This window comes from Cupressus sempervirens, chromosome 6 (assembly GCF_028749045.1).
Source record: "Cupressus sempervirens isolate cs-2001-9-10 chromosome 6, ASM2874904v1, whole genome shotgun sequence".
NCBI classification, from domain to species: Eukaryota; Viridiplantae; Streptophyta; class Pinopsida; order Cupressales; family Cupressaceae; genus Cupressus; species Cupressus sempervirens.
The window spans coordinates 66,124,838-66,144,794 of record NC_143123.1 but is presented as its reverse complement, the minus strand read 5'-3'; the positions used below and the strand labels follow the sequence as shown (position 1 = coordinate 66,144,794).

The 19,957-nt window shown below is 34.5% G+C and overlaps 1 protein-coding gene across 1 annotated transcript in view; it reads left to right on the top strand.

Moving 5' to 3' along the window:
- Positions 1-19,750, top strand: part of LOC149551152 (uncharacterized) — an 82,201-nt gene extending 62,451 nt beyond the window's left edge. The window contains exons 3-4 of the mRNA XM_089786738.1: positions 19,010-19,282; positions 19,374-19,750. Of these exons, the coding sequence (XP_089642864.1) occupies positions 19,010-19,282; positions 19,374-19,388 (288 nt within the window). The 3' untranslated portion in view covers positions 19,389-19,750. The remainder of the gene's footprint in view (positions 1-19,009; positions 19,283-19,373) is intronic.
- Positions 19,751-19,957: the final 207 nt, after the last annotated feature.

Below are 19,957 nucleotides of genomic sequence, written 5' to 3'. Positions count from 1 at the left end.
CACCGAGGAGTATCAAATCCAACCACCAAAATTGACCTACATTGTGTCCTGTCGACTTACTAAAAATAGTAAGTATGCCTAAAACTGAGTAAATCAACTTCGTTTTAGCCCAAACTGGAAATGACTAGGCCAAAACACTCCAGGATCCCATTAAACCCTTCGTTAGCCCTCGGGACCATGTAGAACAAGGCTAATGCACACACTTGGTCAATTGCTAAAATGGGGACATTACATTAGCACTCTATTTCTTGATGTCAGATCATCTCTATACTATTGTATACTTGATCATTCTTGATTATATGTCTCTTTGTTGTTCACTATTTCCTTCCTTTTTTCTCCTTTTAACTGATTCTGCAATATCTCTTAGATTATAAAAACTTGGTCACCATGAATGTCCAGATTGCACATGCAAGTCACCATGAATGTCCAGATTGCACATGCAAACTCTCCTTCTTACTCCTTCTACTTAAACATTTAGGGGTTTTTTCCTCCTTAAGAAGACTTAGGTGACTTAGGATTAGGTATGAATCAACAGTTTTGATTCATCCATATTCCCACTTAAACCTTCTCTTTATCTAATTGGATGCACGCAACATATAGGGATTTGCTTATAAGATTCATCCTTATCAATAAAATATTGTAATTCAATCCTTAAGTCAGCCAAAAAATGGTTTACATAATAGTTTGTGCCAATACAAACAACTAGTTCAAAATTGTGTTACTCGGCCTCTGAAGTCCCTAGTGCTTGGTACTTGCTATGACTTTAATATTGTCACTCATCATCTAAATGACTCGGCATGCACTACCTGCTCGGCACTTGAATCACTCAGCACATACTATTTTCTCAGAACTTGAATGACTCAACACATGAGTGACTCGGCAGTCACTATTTACTTGGCATGCTCTAACTTTTATGTTGTGCTTGGCATGAACTAAGTAATGACTTAAGTGTATAGACTCTCACTTGTTGAAACCAATCTAAGATTAACAATCTCCCCCTTTAACATGAGTGTCAAAAACATTTGGTCATACATTAATAATCTTATTCCTATGAGCATAACATAGATATATGTTTGGCTTCTATAAAAAATTCAAAATATCAAAATTTTGCAACATGACTTATACCTCAAAATTTCATAACTCCCCCTGAGTTGTTGATTTGGTTATGTACTTCACTCTGTATCAAAATCTTTCTCTTGCTGATTAGATTTGCATCAACTATTTTTTGCATTTTGTTGTTCTCTTACTCTTATCTCTGCTTCTTTTCTCCTTTGCTCTCCCCCATTGCTCTTACTCCCCATTTTTGACATTGATTTCAATGGATTATACATTGATAGTGTATTTATCCCAAAAAGATTTATGGACCTCAAGTATAATCTTAAGAGTTGCATCCCAATTATCACAAGCTACCTCCAAAGACTTAATTTGGATGGCTAGCTCGGCAGCAACGTGTACTAAGCCATCTAATGTAGAAAGATTGGGGTCCTTCTTCATAAGTATTTTTGCATAGCCTAGCTCCTTGAGTAAGATCTCCATGTGAGGAGTCAATGTAGACTAGATGTTGATCAGTTTATCCCTAATGGTGGCTTCATCTTCTTGTAATGTTGCTAACTGACTTTGGGATTGCAAGAGGGTCCTAAAATGTTTCTCACTTTGAGCTGGAGACATGGGAAATTTTGCACCAGATGACTGCATTTGGCTCTCCAAACTCAGGATGTGATTCCTTATCTCTTGTGTGAAGAGTGTAGGATCACATAGTTTGGTGTACAAAAAAGAAAATGTTCTCTAGTACCTTCTTCACACTCTCTATCTTGGTTGCTAGCTCAACCTATGTTAGTACAATACCATTGGATATCTTCTCATTTCTTTCTTTTGACACTTCCTTTCCATTCTGATAGTTTGACATTAGTATCTAGGTCTGTTTCGCTAACCCTTTCCACTATATTGGTCAATTGTTAAATTGCAGGCTTTGTTTCATCAGGAGTAGGTAGACTAAATGCATCCAAGAAAATTTCTTTGATGTCAATCAAAGCTTGCTTCTACCTATGCTCCCTTATGAGCATTTCTTGATGTTTCTTCTTTGCTAAGGCCTCTTATAATATACCCATCTGCTCAATTGTGATTGATGCATAATCAAATTTAGGTAATATAATCTCTTCATCTAGGATAACATTTCCATAGGTAATTACCTCTTTCACCTTAGATGAGCTAGGACTCGATACTGAGTATTGTAATGGTGTAGCATCTGTGCTTAACCTCTGAAGAGTTTAACTGGAAGGAGTACTAGATTTTGATAATGTCACCAGTGCTTGAATTGCTAGTAGCTCCTTAGGGTTGGGTGTCAAACTAGTCTCTGCAAGCTTGTCCTTTTATGTCTTTGTGGTTTCAGTTGCACCTTGATCTTGTGTTGGAGGTGTAGGTACATCTACCTAACCTGTTTGGATTTGAGTCCCAGCATTACTTGGTGTTTCAACCTTGTTTGCTCCAACTGTCTCAACCTTGTATTTTTTTGCTTCTTGTGTATTTTTTGAGACTAGAGTGTCTTGCATCAGTGTATTGATAGTGATACTTGTCATCTGCTTCCTTTATTAAAAAACTATGGGTTTTGAAGGTTGTACACTTGTGACTTGAGGAGTGATTATAGATGTTTCTTGTGTTTTCACCTCCTCCCCTACAGCTATAGATTTTTTCTTTTGTATTTCATAAACACTTACCAATATAGGTTTGTCACATAATTTGGCTTGGAGAGTGGACTGGACAACTATCCTTTCCAAATCTTCCTCTATAAGGGGATTAATGTTCTAAGCAATAATATCAAAAACATCCTTTACTTTGACAGTTTCAATGTTCACACATGTCACCTATAGAGGGTTGGCACTTGGCATTAGTGTATCTTGTACACTCTGTTTTGGTTGTTGCTTTTCTTCAGTTGGTGCCTAATTTCCAATATTCATATCAATGCCTCCCTCTACTATGCCTTGTTTATTATCATCTTCTTCATCCTCTCCTACCTCAATAGGTACTTTGTCAACTTATTTGGTTGTTGAAAGTCCATATGTGATCTTCCACATTTGTTTGGATTTTTGTACAACATCCTTTATGTTGTTTTGTAATATGTTAAATGCTCTATACTTTGGCACAAATCTCATAGCATATTTCTTAATGGATCTAGACATTTATGCCTTGCTAAGTTCTAGCATAACTTGAGCAAAGGATGTCTCCCTAATTTGTCTTTCAATGTTCAAAAAATAATGTTGTTTCTACTCAACTCTATCATATAAACTTTTAGGTATGGAGTTGGCAATTTCTAGAAGAGCCTTCTTAAAAGTGTCCATCATTACATATATTGCCTCCTCTACTTGCTTCTTCTCAATCTTTCCAAGATTATCAAACTCAATGTGAGAGAAACCTAATAAATCATCATTATTTCTAATGTTCTCACATAAATTATCCAGGTTTAAGGAGGGACTGTGACTCACCACATTGAATTGGCTACTATCATCAGATTCAGTCTTCTCCTCATCAGATTTAGCCTAAGCAATATACTTTCTTCTTGGTCTCTTCAGTGCTCCACCTTCCTGCTCTTTAGGCTTGGCTACCTCTTTAGCCTTTTGTGCAATGACTCTTGTACTAGCCCTTGTGGTAGGTATTGTTGTTTTGGGTTGATTGGGTTTTGCAACCTTCTTTGGTTTTGTCACTGCTTGTGTCTTTGTCTTTCTTTTCTTCTTCTCAGTAGTTATAGGTGCTTCCTCAATTTCTTCTTCCTTGGCACATTTTTTGGTTTCTACTTCTTCCTCTTGTTGATCCTCTCCCTAACCTTGTGTCAGTCCCAATGGTGCTTGAGCTTGTGTGTCCTCTTCTTCTTCTTCCTCGGCTCCACCAAATTTTTCTTTCAGTTTCTTCACCAATTTGTTCTTCTTCGTGATCACAGAAGAAATTTTCAATTCCATGGTGATTTTTTATTTGGCCAAGTCATAATTATCAAAAATTGTGGCTTCTTTGTCCACTTCTTCTGCAAGTAATGTGGTGATTTTTACAGAGGCCTTGTCAACATTAATCTCATATTCTAATGGCCTTAGCCATCTTACCCTAGGAATTATTGCTTGTACATAAGTGAAATTAGTATCAACAACGAAGAAAACATCATCAAAATGTTCCTCCACTAGTGAGACTAGTATCCTAAACCTTTTCTTCATAGATTGCTTAAAATCTTCAAAATAACTAGTCATCACTGACTCAAAGTTATCACCTAATTGTTCAATGAATTCTCCTATCTATGCAAATATTGATCTATTCACCTTCCAAATTCATATTGTGCACTCTTGGTTTTCATTATAGCTCCTAAATTCTCCATCAATTGTTGCAACTTCAAATTAACAAGATCATAAGTATGATCATTCTTTACAATTGTGTAGCCCATATCCACTGCAATGCAAGGTACATTGTTTATTCCTCTAGACTGATAAAAATTTTGTGCTATTGTCCTCACTGTAAAAGCTATCAGGGGATCTATGATAGTATCAATGGTCATTCCCCTTTTGTTCCATACAGCCCCTGTGTTCTTTTCAATAATCTCCTTTGATTCACTTCTCTTGGTCATTGTTGATCTAGGGTTGGATACCCTATTACCCTATGAAAAATTTTCTTTCTGATTTTAACTGGCCCATTTTCTAACCATACTGAGCTATCATGAATTTTGCTTAAGACAATCTTAATCCACTCAGTTTTGAAGATGTTGGGGAAATCTAGGGCACAAGTTAACCCTTTCTTCTTTACAATTTTGAATTCTTCTTTAAATACTCCATTTTCACATAGCTTTCCATATACTTCTCTTATTTCTATGTCTCCTATGCTTCTTATCTTATATGTGTAACAATTCCTAACATCTTGAATCATCAAGACTTTCGGTGGTATTATAGACAATGCACTGGAGGCAACCTGCTTATAAGCTATATCTAGAATTGCCTTAAAAATAGGTTATTTGATCTCATTGCTAATTATTTGAACATTCAAATCCTCTTTTCCCTCTACACATTTTTCTTTCAAAGAACTAGATGCCATTACATATATCAAGGGTTTGCAAAAATTGAAACTACGTAGCTGGACACATGGTAAATACCTTATAAATCCTATTGGAATAGTGTCAAATAGTCATTCAAATCTCCTACAATTACTTCAGATCAAATTCTCCAAATCTCCTTTAACTCTTCATGTTCTTCTTTGATTTCAAATGATGTCAATTGAACAATAAATTGATCAAATAGCCTTTAAAACATTGTATTTAATGCTAAGTGCTTCCACAACTATAAGCTCGACATCAATTGAATTTTTAGCTCACTCAGCATCCATATGTATTTCCATATGCTCGACAACCACTACGAGCTCGATCATAACTAAAAAATCTACTAGCTTGACATCCACTAAAATTTCACTCGGCAACCATATGAAAGTTTGCATGCTCAGCAATAACATGAAAATTTGACAAAACTTAAAGATTTATCATTGATTTCTAACACCACTTTGCATCTTTATTCATGCATATGTAATATTTTCAAAACCAAATCTTTGGAACTGGTGTATGGTATATCCTTTAAATATCAGTCCCACATACCTCTTGTTTGTTTAATTTGATGAGGTGTGATCACCTGACCCATTGGGTAAACTGATCCCATCTACATTTGATGCGCTACAATTATCCATTCTCTTCCATGTCTTGTTCATCTCATTTCTAACATTTTCAATATCTACCTTACATTTTCCTTTGTTGAATTCGTAACTTGGTGCCTTTGACCTTGTTGGACAATATTTTATTATGTGACCAGTCTTCAAACAACTAAAACATGTAGTTTGACTCAACCACCTTTTGTAATCACTTCTGAAATGTGTCCTAATATAATTCTTAGGAATTTGTCCATCCTCCTAAAAGTAGTGACAACTATACCTTGTATTATAATCCCAATTATAAGAATTTTCATTTTTCTTTGACTTTGTCTACTTGTTTGATGACTAGTTATATTTGGATCTTCACTCAAAAGCTCTATGTCCATGCTTTTGACAGTTATAATAGTATCCTTCAAATCTTTGAGTGTGCATGGTCTTGGTTCTGCATTTGTGTGCCTGATGACCTTGTTTGTTGCACTTGTAGTAGTGACCCATGTTCTTTTGCTTACCATTCTGATTTATAGTCTTGCTCCTACACACATTAATAGTGTGTCCTAACTTACCACAATTATGACAAGTAGGTTTTGAATTCTTACCTTTGTCACTTCTTTCTTCAGCACTTATGGATGATTCTTCTTCTTTAGTACTAGTGTATCCCAGTCTAGATGTATCATTGTTAGATCTAGGGGATCTCATCAATTGTTCAAAGTACTTGATGGCTTCACTAGATTTATTGAAACTTTCAGAAAACTCCTTTTCCCTTTTTAGTTTATTGCTCAACTGTTCATTCTGCAACTTCAGTGTTGTGATCTCAATATCCTTTGCATTCAGTTCATGATTTGTAATCATCATTTGGCTCAAAGTTTCCAATTGCATGTTAGCAATCCTAGTTACTTCTAATGATCTCTTTTCTAGTCTATTGGTCAAAATTCTTTTGTCATCTTCAATCATGACTTTTTCTTCCATAGCTTTCTTTTTTTGTTTAGTCACCTCACATGGTAACATGACTTGTGATTCTTTCTCTATCTTAAGATGTCTAATCTCTTTGGCTAGTGTTGTATTCTTTTCCATTAGATCTACAACTGTTGCATGAAATTCATTTGAATTTCCATATACAAATAGTTTAGTAGTGTCCATCTCTTGGTATTATGTTCCATTCTCCTCAATAGCTATTTCTTTCCTTCTTCTTAAAAATTTCTTTAGATCTTCTCTTGCTTCATTCAACTAATGTAGAATGAGTTTTATTTCAATCTCCTATTTCTCAAAAAAAATTCCAAACTTGTACACTTCCATTTTCAAGATCTTTCCTCAAAGGTGCAAAGCTTTTCTTTCAGAGAACTTTGGTTTGATACTAATTATTGGAATTACAATAGGAAAGATAAATGCGGAGAGGGGGGGAGGGGGTTTAATCATTGCTTTAAACTTTAAACCATAAAAAATTCACCATACATCCATCTCACAATTCAATAAGTAAATTGAAATACCATGTAACACATATACATCTAAAGTATGTAAACAAATAAGCATTCACACATATATGACACAAGATATGATTACCCAAAAACCCTCCAATGAGAAGGTAAAACTGTGGTGGGGATGACACCCACAAATCTTAACTACTACAGCAATAAAGTGTATTCAATGAAAGTTACAATATTTGATCATAAAATATGATCTACCTTGTGAAAGGTCCACCCTATTAAAAGTTTACAAAGACTATCAGGTCTTACCCTGTTAAAGGATTTCAACAACCTGTTAGAAGTGTGTCTGATTAAAGGACCTTAACTTACAATTAAGTAACCACCTTGTTAGAGGATTTCAATATAGCCTGTTAGGACTACTCTGTTAAGGAATTTGATTGATTCACCTATTAAAATGTCTCAGCAATGATCTTGGGATTATCACTCTGTTTCTTCATGTCAGATCATCTTTATTTATGTTGTATACTTCATCCTTCTTGATCATATGTCTCTTTGTTGTTCGCTATTTTGTTCCTTTTTTCTCCTTTTAACTGATTCTGCAATATATCTCAAATCATAAAAACTTGGTCACCATGAATGTCCTGATTGTGCATGCAAACTCTCCTTCTTACTCCTACTTAAACATTTAGGGTTTTGTCCTCCTTAAGAAGACTTAGGCAACTCAGGATTAGGTATGAATCAACAATTTTAATTCATCCATACTTTCTCTTAAACCTTCCCTCTATCTAATTGGATGATTGCAACATATAGGGATTCTCATATAAGATTTGTCCTTATCAATAAAATATCATAATCCAATCCTTAAGTCAACCCAAAAAATGGTTTACATAATAGTTTGTGCCAATATAAACAACTATGTCAAAACTATGTTACTCAGCATATGAAGTCCCTGGTGCTTGGCACTTACTGTGACTTCAATACTATCACTCATCATCTGAATGAATCAACATGCACTACCTACTCGGCACTTGAATTACTCGGCACATACTATCTGCTCGGCACTCACTATTTACTCAGCATGCTTTAACTTTTATATTGTGCTTGGTATATGTTACTTGTTTGGGCATGAACTAAGTAAATGACTTAATTGTATAGACACTCACTTGTCGAAACCAATCTAAGATTAACAAAAAATGAGTTTTGAGAATAATAAATCCTAGGGTCACATATCCCTAGTCCAAACCCTAACTCATACATCAAAGAATATTCATATGAAACATCATCATAAAATCACAACAATATAAGAAACATGCTTTTCCTATTACCCAAAAAATATAAAGCCTCTGGTGACTAAAAAAAATCATTTTAAAATCCAAATCAATCATTCTAGAGAGAAAGCTAGTTTAGAGAATACTTTTAGGACTTACAAGAATAATTGAAATAAAGTCCACTAGTTTTATGATCAATATGTTAGCATGAATGCTGGTGATACTCCATTGGGGGAGTATCCTAAGCATTGGAGAGTATTGGCATGTTGCATTCATGATTTTTTTTGTCATTGATGTCAACATAGCACAGTTTCTATAAAGATTGGTTGAGTAGCAGACATAGATCTTAATGGTACAAACAATGGTTTGATCATCTACTGATGTGCAGTTATGGACATGTTTGGCATAGTGTCTTGTTGATGTGGTTGAGTGTGCAGAATCTAAATTGAGGACATATGAAAGATGTACCTGATTTATAGAGAGCATTTTAGAAACAAAGTATTGGGAAAGCAATTCATGATGTTTGTTTGCTATCTTACATCTGAGATGCAATGAGAAGATGTGTAGTTATATAGTGAAAGAAAATAGTCAGGTGGTGATGTCAGCAAGTGTGCAAGCCCTAGTATCACATGTGTGAAGTTTTGTATAGATTGTGAGCCAATAGTGTTATTGTAATTATAATTAATTAATTGTCTTATTATGATTAATTGGGAAAGCCTCAAGGTTGACTCAAGGAATTATTATGAAGATATGGTATAAAGAAAATATGTTTTCCTTGTTTGTAATGTGTTGTGATCATTGTATGAAGTGTGAAGTGCAAAAGGGAGCAGATTGTTTGAGGTATGCATGTAAGAGATCCAAGGGATTATTGGATGTGAAATTTTTGATCTAGTTACAAGATTAGAAGGAGCAGAGGTCTAGTTGATAGGACAGAGAAAGATAAAATAATAGTATAATACAATTATATTATTCTGCAAGGAATAATACATAGATCATTTGGACAGTGGGTTCATTGGTCTTGCCCTTGAAGTTGTTTGGGTAGTGGATCTAGCTATCTTCTACAACTCCTAACAGGGTTGGCACAACTCCTACCAAGGTTGGAATTTTCTAATAGGGATTCAAAGTCTCCTAACAAGGAACAATTATATTAGTACATCATCTTGTGGGTACCATCCCCACCAAGATTTTTCCTTTGATCAAGGGTTTCCCTAGTTAACATATCTAGTGTTACTGTGTATGAGTATCTTGTTGTGGTTTTAGTTTATATTACTCATATGGCTAAGTTTGTTTAAGGTTGATAATTATGATAATAATTGTATAACGGATTCATCCCCCCCCCTACTCAGTTATATCTGTGAACTATATATTCTAACAATTGGTATCAGGGCATCAGGTCCTTGAAGAGAAAGCTTAATAACTTTCAGAGATTAGTGGTGAACCTTTTTAGAAAAGATAGTCCCAAGTCAGATAGAGAGAATTTCGACACACAACAAATGGATATTCTTGGTGAGTTATCAGATATGTGTAATGATCTGAACATTGAGTTTCCAGATCTAAAATCCTTTTGTTGCATACAAAAGAATAAAGGCACAAGTAAAGATAGATCCATATCTAAAGAAGACATGAAGATCAAATAAGGTATTGATCTACTCGTGAAAAGAGAGCTAGAAGGCATGGAAATTTTTATTTGTTGGACATGTAAAGAGTTTGGTCATTTTTCATCCAAATGTCCTAAGAGAGTAAGAAAATATGGAAAGAGTTCGCTTTCTGATGAAGATGAAGAATTTAAAGCAAGTGTGAAAAGATTCTTGAATGAATGTGATGTTAAAGATAATAAGTTTGAATTGGTTAAGGAAGAGGAAGTAGTAGAAGAGATAGCTTTAGTAACTATTGTTGATCCAAAGGCTAACCATGAAAATATGGAAGTTGTCATTGAGACTAACAATGATTTGTAGAATGGGAGTCAGATTGAAGAGCAAAGATCTGAGCTTAGAGTAGAAGAAAGAGTTGAGTTGACAACTCCTAGTAGAGATCACCCTCTTGGACAGATCATTGGGAGAAAAAGTAGAAATCAGGTAAGTGAAGAAGTTGAGCCTAAGAGCATAGATGAAGCATGTAAAGATGATTATTTGATTAATTTGATGAAGGAAGAATTAGATTAGATTGTAAAGAATGATAATGGGAGTTAGTTCCTAGACCTAAAGTGAAGAATGTGATAGGAACCAAATGGATATTCAAAAATAAGATGAATGAGCAAGGCGATATTGTGAGAAATAAGGCTAGACTTGTATGCAAGGGATATTCACAATAAGAAGGCATAGACTGTGAAGAGACATATGGCACCTATATCTAGAATGGAAGTAGTAAGGATGTTATTGGCTTATGCAACAAATAAGAAGTTCAAGGTTTATCAGATGGATATTAAATCAACCTTTCTAAATGGAGAACTTGAAGAAGACATATATATTGAGCAGCCTGAAGGTTTTCCTTTATCATAAGACAAAGACATGGTATACATATTAAAGAAAGCTCTATATATTCTAAAGAAAGCACCTAGAACCTGGTATACAAGGTTGGACAGTTACTTAGCAAAGCTTGGATTTGCTAAAGGTATGGAAAATAGTAACTTGTATTTGAAAGACGTTTAAAACGGTTTGTCGATTATTGTAATATTTGTTGATGACATCATTTTTGGAGGTAACGATGAAGCAAGTGATAAGTTTGCTAAAGAGATGAAGAATGAGTTTGAGATGAGCATGATAAGAGAAATGAAGTTTTTCTTAGGATTGCAAATTGTACGGAATAGTGATGGTATTTTCATTTCTCAAGATAAGTACTTGAATGATTTGTTGAAAAGAATTGGTTTAGAAATTTGTAAACCTATTGGTACACCTATGATAACTAGTCACAAGTTATCCAACAAAGATGAGATGCCTACAATAGAGAAAAAGAAGTACATGTCCATAATTGGAGGTTTGTAGTATTTGACTCACACCAAACCAGATATAGAAAATGTGGTGAGGGTTGTAGCTAGATTTCAAGTTGATCCTAAGGAGTATCATTTTGTAATAGTGAAGAGAATATTTAGATATTTGAAAGGGACATCTAACTATGGAATTTGGTATGACAGATTGAGTGATTTCACTCTATGTGCATATACTGATGCAGACTAGGAAAGCAGTATGGATGATAGAAAGAGCACCAGTAGTGGATCATTATTTCTGGGAGGAATATTGGTTTCTTTGCTAAGCAAGAAGCAAGGTTGTATTTCACAGAGTACTATTGAGGAAAAGTATGTTGCAGTAGCAAATAACTGTAATCAAATTATGTGGATGAAGAAGATGTTGAAAGATATCAGAATTGAGTTTGAAGAACCTATTATCATTTACTATGACAACACAAGTACAGTAAGTATGTCTAAGAATCTTGTATTGCATTCTAAGACTAAGTATATATCTATTAAATATCATGTTCTAAGAGAGAAAGTAGTGAAAAATAAATCAAATTGGAGTATGTGAGTACTAAAGATTAGATTGCAAATATCTTTACGAAGCCTTTTCCTAAAGATATATTTGAGTACCTAAGAGGTATGCTTGGGGTTATGCCCCTACCTACTTTTGAGTAGATGATGCAGAGAGTGCATCAGTCTAGTGGTGCAGAGCACTATTGTTAGCCTGGACTGAATGTTGATGCTTCATGTATGGGGGAGTATCTATGATGATTTGACTCACTAAGGACTCTTGGTATTTGGTATTAAATAGTGTCTTTGGACACTCAAGTTGTTTGAAGACTTGGCGCATCTTATTAGCAATTGGTATTTAACAATTGGTATGTTGTAACATTGAGATTGAGGTCTTTGACATTGATGGCAATGGGGGAGAGTATGCATGAAAGAAAAACATCTCCTAAGTATGGGAAAGAGAAGAAATCCTAAGTATAGGGGAGTGAATATGCATGAAGGAGAAATATCTCTTTATAGAGATTTAGAAAGATTCATGAAAGGAAGCAGGAATATGCATCTGATGTATTGTGAATTGTTAGTGTGAAGTAAAAAAATGATGTCTAAGAAGCAAGAGTATACACCTATTGTGCACCTATTGTATTGAGATTCTTTTTAGCGTGTGGACAACTAATGCTAGTCAATAGTAGCAATAGAATAGTGTTTGGTATTCTTGGAACTTAGATGGTTTTTTCATCTATGTTTCTATCAATTCCAAAGGGGGAGATTGTTAGCATGAATGTTGATGATACTACATTGGGGGAGTATCCTAAGCATTGGAGAGTATTGACATATCACATTCATGATTGTGTTTATCAATGATGTCAACATAGCACAATTTTTGTAAATATTGGTTGAGTAGCAAATAGAGATCTTAATGGTACAGACAATAGTTTGATTGTCTGGTGATGCATAGTTACGGACATGTTCGACACAGTGTTTTGTTGATGTGGTTCTAAAATAGAGAGAATTTCAGAAATAGAGTCTTGGGAAAGTGTTTTGTTGATGTACCTAATTTACAGAGAGAAGTTCAAAATTAGAGTATTGGGAAAGTGGTTCTTGATGTTTGTTTGCTATCTTACATTTAAGATGCAATGAGAAGATGTGCAGTCAAGTAGTAACAGAGGATAGTCAGGTGGTGATGTCAGCAAGTATGTAAGCCCTAGTATCGCATGTGTGAATTTTTGTATAGATTGTGAGCCGATAGTGCTATTGTAATTATAATTAATTAATTATCTTATTATAATTAATTGGGAAATCCTCAAGGCTGACTCAAGGAATTATTATGAAGATATGGTATAAAGGAAATATGTTTTCCTTGTTTGTAATGTGTTGTGATCATTGTATGAAGTGCGAAGTGTAAAAAGGAGTAGAGTGTTCAAGGCATGCACGTAAGCGATCCAAGGGATTATTGGATGCAAGACTTGGGATCTAGTTACAAGATCAGAAGGAACAGAGGTCCAGTTGATAGGACAAAGAAAGAGGAAGGAATAGTACAGTACAATTCTACTATTTTGCAAGGAATAATACAGAGAGGGTTTGTTTGGCAATGGGAATACAGGTGGAATAGGCATATGTAAATTCTTAAAATTTTGAACTCTCTGTATGGATGCACCAAATTGAAATTGGAATAGAAATAAAATTAGAATATGCATTCCAATTTTGGCCCAAAAATGAGCATTTTCTATTCCACCTAAATAGGTGGAATAGGAATACGTATTCCTATTCCAGTTTTATTTATTTTATAAAACATAAATTTGTGGGTCTATGAATTCCCCATCAAATTCTGGCTGAACCAAACAAGAATAGGAATACGTACCCCCATTTTCTATTCAAGAATAAGTATTTCCATTCCCATATTTATATTCTCACAACCAAACGGACCCAGATCATTTGGACAGTGGGTTCATTAGTCTTGCCCATGAAGTTGTTTGGGCAGTGGGTCCAACTGTCTTCCATAGCTCCTAACAGGGTTGGAATCTCCTAACAGGGACTCATATGTATTGAATGTATGCATAGACTCCTAATAGGGTCCATCCTCTAACAAGGAACATTTATATTAGTACATCATCTTGTGGGTACCATCCCCTCCAGGGTTTTCCCTCTGATCAAGGGTTTCCCTAGTTAACATAGCTAGTGTTATTGTGTATGATTATCTTGTTGTGGTTTTCAATTTATATTACTCATATGGCTAAGTTTGTTTAAGGTTGATAATTGTGATAATAATTGTATAACTAATATAACTTGAAATAAAATAACACATTATAATTGAATTCCTTTATTAGTTTTCTTCTATGGTAAATTTTCATGGAAGGGCTAAGTAACTTTGGTCTACCAAAAGGTAAATAATTCTCTACCTATTATTATCCTTTGAGTGTTTTAGTGTTTTAATATTATTAATAATAAATTTAAGACTCAAAGTAAACATTATTTAATAAATCTATCCAAGATTATTTCAGCCAACAAAATATAGAAGCATGAAAACTATTTCAGCCAATATACAGAGAAAGAAAATATTTCAGCCAAGAGAACATAAAATAAGTGTAGTCCAAGCAAGCAATTGAGAAGGATTTAAGACAAAATTTAGAAAAAAAGAACATAAAATATAGCAGAAACTATTATGGAATTCACTCAACAAAATCATCCACCTCTTTTACAGGGAGGAAATTGTAGTTGTGTGTGGTTGTGTAAGTTAGAAAGGTCATTTGCTAAGGTTTAATTTAATAAATCTCCTCATTTTTTTATGTTTTATAATTTGTTTAATATTTTGTAATTACTCCTAGTTACCAAGACGTACAAGAAGATTAAATCACAAAGGCATCTTGTGGTATATTGTTTGAATTGTGTCATCTCATTTTAAAGGTCATGGGTTCTATTCTTGTGAACTTTTCTACTCTTACTCTTTAAAAATCCTTTCAAAATTTTTTTTTTTAAGCTGAAGGCTTGATTATTTAAAAAGAGTCTTAAGGAGTTGTATAAGTGAGCTAGTTGAGGTGAGATTGAAAAGTGGAAGGTTTAAAATTTGAACCTCATAGACATTTATTTAATCTATTTTATTTATTCCCTTCTAATTTATTTTAAAAAAATATAATAAATTTCTCTTTATATCTAAGTGCATAAATAAATCACTCACATATAATTTATAACTACACAAACACTTAGATACATTAACTATGTAACGGTGTATATTTATATAAGTATACATGTGTGCAACCATAATATAAAATATGTATGCTTATATAAATATACCAAAAAAATATCATAGACAATATACATGAAAATATAAATATCCAAATCATGAACACATAATTATAAAGACTAGAATTAATCAATCAAACCATAAAAAGAAATGATAAAAACATAATCCTCAAACTAGGTGACTCAATTCCTATTAGATTTCTAAGGATGTGAGGATGCTTATATGGATCATGGTTCCATATCCTTTTTAACAACAAGTGGTTTGAGGATTTTGAGGCATTCTCAAACCTATATGGCAAGGTGGAGTCTATGCCAGGAAGGAGGAGTGTGAAATCATGTAGATCTCCTAAAGAAGATGAGAGATGCAAGAAATAGTTTCAAAGAACCTACTATGTGAGTGTACACTAAGAAAGTGTACTCCTTTAAACCCTTCTATCCAAGATATTCCATAGATTGGAATGCTTGAATGGCAGATTAGAGCTCCCTAGTCATGGAGTGCATGAGGCATACAAAATAAGCACAGAGAGGGCTCTCAGATGAGCCTTAGCGATGCATCCCTTGATAGTAAACCACAAGTTGGGAGATTCTTTAGACAAGAGAAAGAGTGCTAGTGTCAAAGAACTCTTGAATATGCAATGCAAGAATGAACTATGCTAGAATGGAATGCAATTATGCAACTAAGTTAAGCATATGAAAGTATTACAAACAATGCTAATTAAGCTAAGTGATCTATGATAATGCAAAATAAACTAAGCTACTTGCAAATGAACAATGCTAACATGAATATGCAAAGAATGAGACAAGAAGCAAGAAGCTCTCCACAAATGCTCCAAGAATTTGTAACTAAACATGCAACATAACAATAGCTTAAAATTAGGATACTTAGAGAGGGAGAGAGCTCTCTCTTTTAAAGGTGTATGAACAGTTAAGATCAAGATCAAGAGGTTGACGGTCAAGGGTGGGAGTTCACTTTTAGCATGGTCCATGTGCAAAATCAAGTCAACCAATGAGAGAGATCTGACTTTTCTTGTGAGACGAAGTCTTTTCTTTTAATTTGTAAATAGGAAAATGATTTTATGTGTGCACATTGAATGGGTTACAAGAATGGGGTCTTTTATTTAATTAAAAGGGGACATGTTCTTTTAATCAAATATGAACTTAGCATATTATAGTCAAACTATAGGTTAAAACCAAATAAATTAATTTTTAGCAATTTGGCCTAGGCAAATGATTAAATAATTTAGCCAAAATGTTGAGAAGGGGGCTAATGGTCTAGATGACCATTTTTAGGTGATTATATGTTACCCTCTTTTACTAATGTGTGATTGATCTAGGAACACATTACGTCAAATAATAGAGAAGCCAAGTAGGCAGCAATAGATAGAGAAGTCTGATTTCGAAGAACGAAAATGTAGAATGAGCTAGCAAGTTTTGCATGCATAGCCATACTAAACATTAGGAGAGAGAAGATATAAGGACTCAAAAAGAGTACTAACACCAAGAAAATAAGATAGATCGAGAGAAAATGAAAGGATCAAGTGTATGCTCCTGAGAAATAGATAGTTATTGCAAGCAATGATAGAATATTTTTGCCCCCTCAATATAAAAATCAAAATGAGGTAAAGGGAATGTAGAAATGAGAAAGATATGATCAAATTGAGATAGACTAAGGTCCGTGATGACAGATATGTGATTAAAAACAAAGAGTGACCATAAGGAAGTGACAGAATGCCCCAGTTTGACTAGAGTTGACCAAGAAAGCTATAGTATGAAAATTAGGTCAAATCAAGTAGAGAGATGGTTTGGAAGAGAAAGATGTGAATTTAAGTAGGTAAGAAGTGTAGAAATGATGAATATATAAGAAATGAAGATGCCCTAGTGAATGTTTGAAGATTAAACCTCAAAAGGTCAACTAATAGCATAGAAGAATGTAGAATATTTAAATGAAATTTGACTATCAAGATGAACTCAGATTTCTATTTCAGTCCTAAAAATGGATCCACACTGTCAAAACTAGCCAGGGGTGCAATTTTCATGGAATTCTGAGGAGTTTGAAAAATGAGTCAAAATTAGATCGAACAATATAAGGGGTTCAAGGGTCATTTTCAATTCATTTATCTTTTGTGAATTTGAGAGATTTTGAGTGGTCTAAGAGAGAACCATGTCTTTGGGAGGTATTCTAACCCACAAACACTATTTTGAGCCCAATCGATTGCACAACCGGCTTGCCAACTATGAGACCCCAATATGTTTTCAAATTTTTCATTTTTTTTGGGTCATTTAATGCCTTTTTTACATGTTTTAATGTTTTTTATGATTTTAGTGCAAAATATTATGCGATATTTTAAAAGTATCTCACACCTACTCTGAGAAGTATTGTGGGATACTTCTGATGACAAAAAAGTATTGCACGAGCCTTATCGAGTGTATCACATGGGAGGCACCCAAATCTTGCATGACACCATCTAAAATATTGCCATAGAGAAAAATATCAGACACATACTATAAAAAGTATTGCATGATTATCTATCAGCAAAATGTATCACACAGCTTAAAATTAAGCATTTTTCATGTGTAGAGGCAGATTGTGAGCATGTGATTGTTGTCTTATGTCATGTTTAGTTGTTGATGATGTCACTTGTGTTAGCATTATGTTGTATTTGTCATTAGTGACAACACTTATTCAATTTTGAATGGTTACCGAGCTCATCACTCAGTCTACAGTTTATACCGAGCATTTAGTGGTTGCCAAGCAAGTTCATCACTTAAGTAGTTCACACTAAGCATTCCTAAAGCTATCGAGTGAGTGTGCAGTCCAGCAATGTTTACCGAGCTTACAGTGTTCACAAAATAGACAATGGTCACTGAGCTTCACGGTCTCTACCGAGTCATCATTTTGTGTGATTTGATTCAAGTTTCTACCAAGTGATGGATGTGTAGTGTTTACCAAGTAGTGTTTACCAAGTGTCAGCAAGGTAAACAAAGGATTCAGTATCTACTGAGTGACACTATATCTACTGAGTCTCCAATGGTTACCGAGTTCCAAGCTATGTTGTGTGACTAGTATGGACCGAGATTCTACTTCTGTCGAGTGCATGACGATGCCGAGTAATATAGTGGATGTAGAGTATCAGAACCTCACCAAGTCAGCTTGAAGAATCTGAGTTTTCTACTGTTTGGCTGACTCGGTAATATTTTGTTTACTTGTGTTTTAGCTGACCTTGCAATTGTAATTATTGGAATGGTATATATGTAATGTATTGAATCATTTGCAATGCATGGATGAGAATGTTAATAAATTGGACATGTAATGTTTTGAAAAGAGTGAATGTGAATCAACAGCAGAGCAGAGTATTCAGCAAGGTCATTAAGGAGCAGCAAAGACATATCAATCACAAGAGGTGATCAGTACTTCAAAGATCTATTCAGCAATCAAGTTGTAAGTCAAATCTACTATTTCATCCTGACAGGTGAATCAATTTTCCAAATCCTTTAACAGGGTAGACTTAACAGTCTTTGTATAAATCTCTTAACGGAGTGCATACTTCATTGTATGTTTGTAAAACCTCTAACAAGGTGGATCTAGCAGTCCAAATTGCTCTTAATAGGGAAGATCATCAGAAGTGGTCAATGTAAGCCCTAACAGGCCAACTTTATACTACAGTAGTGAAGTTTTGCGGGTATCATCCCCACCCCAGTTTTACTTTCTATTTGGAAGGTTTTTGGGTCACCAAAATACTGTGTTATGTGTTATGAATGTTTATCTTTCTCATGCATGCAGTAGATTAGATGAATGAATGGTGAATGATTTATATTATTAAGTTTTGAATTGATTTAAAGTTTTTGAGGTTACTGATTCACCCCTCCCCTCTCAGTAACCTATCTAGTCTTGATTATTTCCAACAACTTGATCTACTATGGCTGATATTGATGTTTTGTTATTGTTTGACTTGATTATGTAGATAGTATTTCCAACATTATTGATCAAAGTCCCCGAGGTGGTGGATTTTTCTTTCGACTGTCATCTAGAGGATGATGAGAAGGCCACAGTTGAGAGCATGGGATTTAGTTGGTTGCTATGCATGCCCCATATTCAGGAGAACCATAGGTTGTTGACACCATTAGCCGAGCAGTGGCACAATGAGCATAACACTTTCCATTTTCCCATTGGTGAGGCCACTATCACTCTTGACGATGTGTATCGCATCCTTTGTGTATCATGCCATGGTGATCCGGTGAGTATGGCATACATGTCTTGATGTTTGTTCATTTTAAGTTTCTAATTTCCATATGAGGTGTGTTGATATGAGCTTTTGCATGTCACAGATTTATTACAATTAGACCTTGACACAAAGGAGATTAGTGATCCAGCATCTATTCAAGGATGTGACCATTTTAGACCGCCACCTCAGTTGGCAGAACCTAATAGATGAGTATGGGGATCAATATCCCTTGTCCTACCTCATATGTTCATTGGTTTTTCGGGCCCTTATCATAGACAAGATCTAGAAGGGCTTCCCTTTAGATTGGGGTAGATTGGTTACATGTAGTGTTTGCCCCTAGTTTGCATTTTTTTTTTATTGTCAAACTCTTTTAGGCCAATTTATGCTTGATGATCAGTAGCATTATCTTTCAGATTATTAGATATTGTTTCATACTCAGTTGATTTTATGATGAGACTACTTGGTACTTGTTACTTCATATATTCATGATTATACTTTGATGATGATCATTACAGTGACTTTAGTTATTTGATGATGTTAGTTAGATGGATTATTTGTACGTGTTTTCTTATGAATACTTGCCCCATACTACATGTGTATGGTGTGTGCATATGTTTTCTTTATGTATGACGTTTTTGATGTGGTTAAGGAAGGAAGTCGTTGTCACCTACTAGTTGAGATCTCCAC